The following is an 8,835-nucleotide window of genomic DNA, read 5'->3' on the forward strand; positions in this document are numbered from 1 at the left end:
TGTGCAAGACCCAAACCCCCATGTGAAAAATGCTTGCGTGGTTTCAAATTCTCTATCTTATCTTTACATCATAAGGATGATTTTAGTGGTTAATATTGATCAAGTGCTATGACTTTTTTTTTCCAAATAATAGGCATTTTAGCCCGTGTGCAAGACCCAAACTTTACTTTGGGTAAAGGCTTGCGTGGTTTCAAATTCTCTATAAAGGCTTGCGTGGTTTCAAATTCTCTATCTTATCTTTACATCATTAGGATGATTTTAGTGGTTAATATTGATCAAGTGCTATGACTTTTTTTTTCCAAATTGAACTTAGGAATCCAAAGTTTAGTAGGCTCAATAAAATATTTTTGGAAAGAAGAGTCCCACAATTTGAAGCTATTCTATAAAGTCCACATATGATTTCTCACATATTCAATGCATGGCTCTAGGTCACATTCTTTAGGTTCCTTCTAAAAGCTATTTTTGATAGCTTACAAACAATAAAGTATAGCTCTAAGTCTCATTTTCTAGGTGAGTCGTTTTGTGTAATGATAGGCATTTCTATAACTTTCTTAAATAGGTCAAAGTTAAAATAGCAAACGTATCATTCATAACTAAAGATTTGTGCTAATAATATTTTAATTAATATTTTGTTCATTTAAGTTGTAATCAATGCTTGAATACTTTAATAGTTTAATGATTTTATGATGTCCCTCATGTGTGTATGGATATTTATGCTTTGATGTGGAGAAAAAGATGTGTCAGATATTTTCTCGACATAGTCTCATTGTGTCTCTCTCATGTATGCATAAATATTGTAATACTTTGGTGCGCCTACGTCATGAAAGTATTCAATTACTTTTTAAATATATTCTCCATGTGTGTGTGTGTGTGTGTGTATGCGTGTGTGTGTGTGTGATCTCTTAATACTTTGTGTAACCATGGCATTATGGAGCATGCTGAAACATCTGATGCAAGAAACAATGTCCATGTACCAGACATTGTTTTGTGTACTCCCAATGCACGAATGAATGTGTGTAAAGCCAAAGACATGGCTAGGAGGAAGCCAGTACGGCGTGCCCTCAAACGTGTCAAAGGACACAACACTTCCGTTGTATCCCTAAAGATCCTGCATCGGTTAGATGCAATTGAGAAGCAAATCAAGAGTTTAAACAAACGTCAAAGAGCTTCAAACTCCTTCTGTCAAAAGTTTGGTGATCGCCTTCAAAAAAATTGAAAAAATCCTAGCAGAGAAATATGAAGGAGGCTTGGATGATGGGATAATGTTGCAAGATGAGATGGATGAAATAAAGGGCTATATAGGAGAAATCTATGAGTTGGTTCGCAAGCACTGGCCAAGGTGTTCTTTGGAAGACCATGCAGAAAAGTTGCGAGACCTTGCTAAGAGCAATAATCGTGTAGAGGATGGAGTGTGTGAATTACTGGCTCAAAGGAATGCAAGCGTGCTTGCTCCTGAGAGCATTTGCCTCGATGTGCATGTCACATCTCTAAAATTTTGCCTCAATAGGTTCTCTGCAATGTTGAACCTATTGAATCGTCGCATGAGTTCATCATCCAATGCATAGTGCTCTTAGCATATCAAGCGATTTCAATAACCTTTTGTCGGATCCTCCGATAGATATGTCATTCTATTGTTGGGTTTGAGAATTTTCATGTCATTTGGACTTTTGTATGCCCCAGGATAATGACATAATATGCTCTTTCAATTTATATTCTTGCACATGTAAGATTATATTGTTGCTTATGTGATGTTATAATCTTCAAATTTTATATTGAAATAGTGTTTAGAACAAATTTATCTTGAAGGAAAATCTTTGCTAAAGTCTTCCCTAAAAGATAGAAATAAATTTTAGTATGCATAGGACATAAAAGTATGCGATTACTAATATCAAAGTATATTTTTCTTTTTATCTCAGGTTTTTCTCGACAATGGTACTTGCAACACGTTCTGTGCCTAGAGATTGTGTATTACGTGCACATAGAGAAATGCTCAAAATTACTAGACATAAACGTAGGCACGTTGCAAGAGTTAGGACTGAATTACATGTTCGTGACCATGCAAGAGATATGTATGAACAAAATCATGCAAATGGAAACTATATGGATGTCGGCATCCCAAATCAGCTATATCAAACGAATAAATTTCGCACTGCATCTTGCTCTGTTGCTCATGATTTGGTATCCTTTGAGGTTCAGATGTCTACCGCAACTCGACAATACAATCCTAATGGTGGCTTGAGTGTGCGTAGGCAAATGCTTAATGTTACGAGAGCTGAACGTATGCACATGGCAAGAGTTGGAACAGAATTGCAACAACTACATCATGCTACCATAGATAGAGATAGATACAATAGCATCCAAGCTACAAGTGACCAAATGCCAGTTGCACCATTGTTGCCGTTGGAAGTTCAACCACCTCCTATTCGTCAAGGAGACAATGCAACTATCCACAATATAGATGTTGAGATGTTGGATAACCATTCTCCTATATTTCTACCTCAAAATGGTGGATTTTGTTCAATTCTCCATGACATGCCACCTAATTTGGATATTCATCCATCAGTAACAATTTTGCTCTTCCAAAAACCAAATTTGCATGCAATTGGTACCCTTTGCAAGGTTTGTCACCATTGCATGGCTAAGTTGTGGCATGATGAAACTAAAACAATGCGTACAACTTCGATTAGAAAGCATTGCTGTAGAGAAGGGAAAGTAATTTTGCCACCTCTATAGCAACCACCACAACCTCTGTGTAATTTGCTTGATGGCACACATCCACAAAGCAGAGAGTTCAAAAAATATATACGTGCTTATAATAGCGCATTGGCTTTTGTTTCAATGGGTGCAAAAATTGATGAGCTTTTGCCTCAAAATGGAAATGGTTATACTTTTCGAGTTCATGGATCAATATATCACCGGATGGGTTCCCTATTGCCAAGTGAGGATGTACAACAAATGCCAAAGTTTGCACAACTTTACATTTATGACATTGATCATGAGTTATTGAATCGCATGGGGGTTTTACCTGGGCTTTTGCCAGACTTACTACAAGAGCTTCAACAAATGATGCATGATCACAATGCTTACGCATAGGCCTTTATAGCAGTTGGTGCAAGCTTGCAACGCAATCCATCAGTAGAAATAAGAATGTCCATTTTTCAAAATCGATCCACGTCTAGACGATATTAAGTTCCCACTGCAAGTGAGGTTGCTGCGATCATGCCTGGACAAGGTGATGATGATACACTTGATCATCGTAGCATTTAAGTTCGCACACGACAAGGCCATTTGATTTATATTTCTAACTTGCACAAGGCATATATGCCACTGTTATATGTTCTTATTTTTCCAAATGGAGAGGATGGATGGCATACTAAAGTTCCATATGCATTTATTGATGCTCATATTAATGCCAATAATCTTGCAAATAAAGATTGTGTCACTCAAATGCAATATTATGCTTTTCGACTTCAGATTCGAGATGATACTAATGCATGTCTTTTAAGAGGTGGTCGCTTGCTACAACAATACATTGTCGATGCTTATTGTAGCATTGAGCAATGTAGATTGGCTTGGTGTCGTCATAATCAAGCAACATTGCGAGTTGAAATGTATAGGGGATTGGCTGATATGGTCAATGGTTTGGATGCAGTTGATGCTAATATCATTGGGATCGGTGTGAGCAGGAGAATAGTATTGCCATCTAGCTTTACAGGTGGACCAAGATTCATGTACCAATTATATCAAGATGCTATGGCAATTGTAGGTAGCAAAGGTAAACCTGATTTGTTTATCACTATGACATGCAATCCTAAGTGGTCTGAAATTACAGAAGCTTTGTTGCCTGGTCAAAGTGCACATGATTGACCAGATTTAACTGCTAGAGTTTTTCATTTGAAACATAAGGACATGATGCAGTCAATAATGAAAAAGGAGTTGTTTGGTAAAGTTGCTGGATATGTGTCCGTCATAGAATTCCAAAAGAGAGGCTTGCCTCATTCACATACGCTCTTGATATTAGAACCACACTTTAAGCCACTAGAAGCACGTCATTATGATAGACTGGTGTGCGCTGAGCTGCCTGATAAGGAAAGGTTTTCAGATTTGTATCGAATTATTACTAAATGTAACATACATGGTCTGTGTGGTGAGTTCAATCCAAGAAGTGCTTGCATGGTGGACGGAAAGTGTATAAAGGATTATCCAAAAAAGTTTATACATACAACTACAGTTGATAAATCTGGTTATCCTTTATACAGACGTCGAGAGGATGGAAAAACTCATAATGCTAATGGTAACCTCTTGGATAATCGATGGATAGTGCCTTACAATCCTTATTTGAGTTCCAAGTATAGTGCTCACATAAATGTTGAGGTTTGCTCGACAATTGCAGCTGTCAAATATTTGTATAAATATGTATATAAGGGCCATGATCGAGCAACCATTCGGTTTACAAGTACGCGTGGTTCCGGTTCCAATGATATTGTCGCAGAAAATATTGATGCACAAAATATTGATGAGATTGAGAGGTACTTAGATGCACGATATATTTCGGCTTCCGAAGCATGTTGGCGAATATTTGAATTCAAACTTCATGATGAGAAACCCGATATTCAACGATTGCAAATACATTTACCTGGAGAGAATACTGTTTCCTTTCGTGACTCTGATAACATACGTGATGTGGTGCAAAATGAAAATGCTCAAAAAACAACTCTCACAGAATGGTTTACATGCAATCGTTTGCACCCTGATGCTAACACAGTTCTCTATCAAGACTTTCCAATGTTTTGGATTTGGAATGCACGCAAAAAAATGTGGACAAAGAGAAAGCAAGGAAACACATGTGATATACTTTGTTTCACCTATGTGTGGAGAAAAATACTATTTGCGGCTACTACTCACTATATGCAAGGGTTGCACATCGTGTGAGGCATTGTGTATGGTTGATAATGTGGTATATTTAACTTTTAAGGAGGCTTGCATTGCAAAAGGAATGTTGGAAACAGATGATGAATGGCAAATGTGTTTGTGTGAAGCTGCATTGATGCAAACCGGTGCTCAATTAAGAAATTTGTTTGCATCCATCTTGGTATTTTGTTCACCTGCCCGACCTGGGGCTCTATGGGAAGAGTTCTTAGGTCCGTTGACAGAGGATATAAAACATCGACTCTCCTTTCAAAATAGGCAAAATGTTGATATGCAAGATGAGGCCAATAATCATGCATTGATGAATATTCAAAAACTTTTAGATCAACATGGTCGCAATTTGGCAGAGTATCATGGATTGCCTGAGGTGACAATGCAAGAATATACAAATCCTTTGATCCTTGATGAACAACTATATGATAAAGTAGAACAAGAGAATACATTCTTAACAATGCAAGCTTTGTTGAATGATGGACAAAGAAATTGTTTTATGGCAATAATGAATGCCATTGATAGTGGTTTGGGTGAACCATTCTTCTTAGATGGCCCAGGCGGTTTTGGAAAAACATTCCTATACAAATGTTTGCTTGCAAAGATTCGCAGTCAAGGTCGCATTGCAATAGCTACAGCATCCTCTGGTGTTGCTGCATTGCTTTTGCCACATGGTCGTACTGCCCATTCAAAGTTCAAAATTCCATTACAGGCAGATAATAATTCTACATGCAATATACCTGTTCAAAGTCATCTTGCAGCACTGTTAAAAGAGGCAAGTCTTATTTTGTGGGATGAAGCTCCTATGTTGCATCGTAATACCTTTGAGGCACTTGACAGAACTTTAAAGGATATAATGCAGTGTGATATGCCATTTGGTGGTAAAGTTATTCTACTAGGTGGAGATTTTAGGCAAATATTGCCTGTTGTACGAAAGGGTACCTGTGAGGATATTGTCGGTGCTGCTATATGTTGTTCCAATTTGTGGCAATATTTCAATGTTTTGAAACTTACACAGAATATGCGGGTCGCATCAAATGAGGGTCAGTTTGTTGCATGGTTGCGAGACATTGGAGATGGAAAAGATTTAACACATACTAATAATATATTGCAAATTCCACCTGCATTGTTGTTGAAGGGAGGATCTATGCAAGACTTGATCAATTTTGTCTATTGTGAAATGAATTGTGTAATTGATTACAAAACGTTCTTTAGTGGACGTGCCATTCTTGCACCTCGAAACAATGATGTGGAAATGATAAACAATCATGCATTACAGTTGATGCTGGGAGAGGCTAAACAATACTATAGTGCTGATTCTGTGGATAGAACTAAGGAGAACTCATTCCTCTATTCTGTGGAATATCTAAATTCCCTTGACCTCGGTGGAGGTATTCCTCCTCATATCTTGCTGCTCAAAGTAAATGCTCCAATAATATTGCTCAGGAACTTGAATCCTTCTAAAGGTTTATGCAATGGTACTAGGCTGGTATGCAAGGCTTTCAATAACAAGGTCATTGATGCAGAGATAATTACGGGGACCAATATTGGTGACAGAGTTTTTATCCCGAGGATAACTTTCATCCCAACTACACTGGAACTTCCTTTCTCAATGAAACGCTTGCAATTCCCAGTCCGTTTGGCATTTGCAATGACAATCAACAAATCTCCAGGCCAAACGTTATCATGTTTGGGAATATATCTAAAAACCCTAGTCTTTACTCATGGTCAACTCTATGTTGCTTTCTCCAGAGTAAAGTCTCCGGATAGTTTGAAAGTCTTGATTAATGAGAAAGAGGACATGGTAAATGGTACAATCAATATTGTATATAATGAAGTTTTACAGAAAGTATTGTAACCTCTATTTTTTCAAAAGTGTAATGTTTGTTCTCTCATATTATATTTGCATAATGTTTTTGTTTTAATACAATCAACGCCTTTTTTTCTTCTTTGTTCACATATCTATAAAATGTAGTGTTGTTCTTTTTTATGTTCTTTTTCAGTAGTGCATTCTTCGTCGATGAAAAGCAAGTTTGACTTATTTTCTATGATTTAATACTTTAATGTTTTAATCATATCTCTCATGTATGCATAGATATTCATGATTTTATGTGAAGTTAGACGTATTTTTGTTTTACTATATGAGAACATTGTGTTAAAATTATTTCTACCATAAAAATTATTTCATCTTTCTATCATATTATATTTGCATTAAATTTTTTGTGCAATATCATCAAAGTGTATTTATTATTTTTTAATCATATATTTTTATGTTTTCTAATTTTTATTGATAGATGGCCCAAACAGTATTTGAATATTATCACGCCTCTCCTTATCAAATGAGACTTCAAGAAGCATTGCGAATTATTGCTACGGATGCTATTATCCAGAGAACTTTGGCTAGGGTAATCGAAAGATTACCCAATGATGGATTTACTAATGGAAACACTCCTTTGTTTGTAGAAATTTTATATTTTGGATGGATCCAATGCTACTATGTTAGACAAACAGATGTTGAGTACTTCATATCTCGGTCCCATACTAGATACATACCGAATGACTGGAGTAAATGGGAGTTTAAAGATTTATCATGTTTTGTAACTTTGCATCAGTTTCATCCAAATTCCGCCGACTGCTCTACTAATGTGAGAGCCAATCATATCACGTCCCTAGGTAATACTTACCATTTTCATTAATTAATATTTTGCTATATAAATTTAATATCCTTATTTTTAAAGTTTTTTTTTCATTTTTAGATGTTGCAGCACAATCTGCGGCGGGGCGTGTCACAGCTTCGCCCACACATGTTCCCCGTGCTAGATCCACGATTGATAATTCATCTAAGAAGAGAAAGCTTTCTTTTTGATAGTTGATTTTCTATAGTACAACTATCTTTTTGAAAACATTTTATACTCTTTTCCATTTACATGTTGTTATAGTTGGAATTCTTTCAGTGATATTTAAAAATCACTTTTGCTTCAGTTATGTTTTTCAATTATTACGGTTTGGATAATCAATGTTATTGTGTGGAATTATTAGATTTTTTAATGAAGTTTAAAAATTTCAAGACTACTTGATTCATGATTAAGTGGAAGAATGTGTGAATAAATTAAAACATTTGTGCTTCACACCCTGGCGCGAAGCGCCGGGCTGAGTCTAGGCGCGGAGCGGCTAGTAATCATAAAGAGGTTCGAGTTCGTAGACACGTAGGGGCCCAGATCGAGGAGAGTGCCAAATCTGCAATGCATTTTGGTGACTTTATAAAGCTTAGCATATAACATATTAATCAGAGGAACGCGCAAATCAAAGGCTTGTAGATTTTGCGGCCTGATGGTAGCATCATTCAAAATGTAGAAGGATGACGGCATCCTAAAAAACGGAAGGTGGCGGAAGAAACAGAAATGCAAAGAAGCTTTATTAAAAAGCTAAATCCTTAAAGCTTTTGAGTTTTTATCAAAGAAGTTTTTAAGCTTTGACTTTAGTCCTCATTGAATTTGACCTAACGCATTTATTTGCATGCTAATGCAAATCCATTAAGATTTGGCTATAAGTGGTGTGGTGGCTAGGACCTCCTGTGGAATTGTCCTCATGTGAAGTGTTACATATGTGGGGATTCAAGACATATGGACAATACATGTTGGAGTAGAATTAGTTCACTTTAGCAAGGTAGTCAACAACTTAGGCCAATGAATCATTGAGCAAATGATGCGAATACTCGAGGGGAGGTCGTTAGAAAATATTACAAAGGGAAAAAGCCACTTTAAAGAAAATTCCCAATTAGATTAGTTTGGTAGAGATGCTTTCAATTGATGAGAATGTAGCTTCTAACAATGTAAGAGTGGTCATTAGGGGCCAAAAAATGAAAGAGGTTCAAAATGATGACCTAAGTATAAGCAAAGATAATCCTAAGCCTAG

The 8,835-nt window shown here is 36.5% G+C and overlaps 1 protein-coding gene across 1 annotated transcript; it reads left to right on the forward strand.

The window, feature by feature from the left end:
* Window positions 1–3,630: 3,630 nt before the first annotated feature.
* On the forward strand, window positions 3,631–7,786 carry LOC148014838 (uncharacterized). Its single transcript, XM_087666080.1, has 7 exons — window positions 3,631–3,775; window positions 3,872–4,764; window positions 4,976–6,600; window positions 6,673–6,769; window positions 7,215–7,325; window positions 7,533–7,593; window positions 7,677–7,786. The coding sequence occupies exons 1-7, from the start codon at window positions 3,631–3,633 to the stop codon at window positions 7,784–7,786; spliced, it is 3,042 nt and encodes a 1,013-aa protein (XP_087522206.1).
* The last annotated feature ends 1,049 nt before the right edge of the window (window positions 7,787–8,835 follow it).

The sequence above is a fragment of the Lygodium microphyllum genome, chromosome 24, assembly GCF_053477565.2.
Source record: "Lygodium microphyllum isolate KBCC chromosome 24, Lygodium_microphyllum_v1.1.10, whole genome shotgun sequence".
NCBI classification, from domain to species: Eukaryota; Viridiplantae; Streptophyta; class Polypodiopsida; order Schizaeales; family Lygodiaceae; genus Lygodium; species Lygodium microphyllum.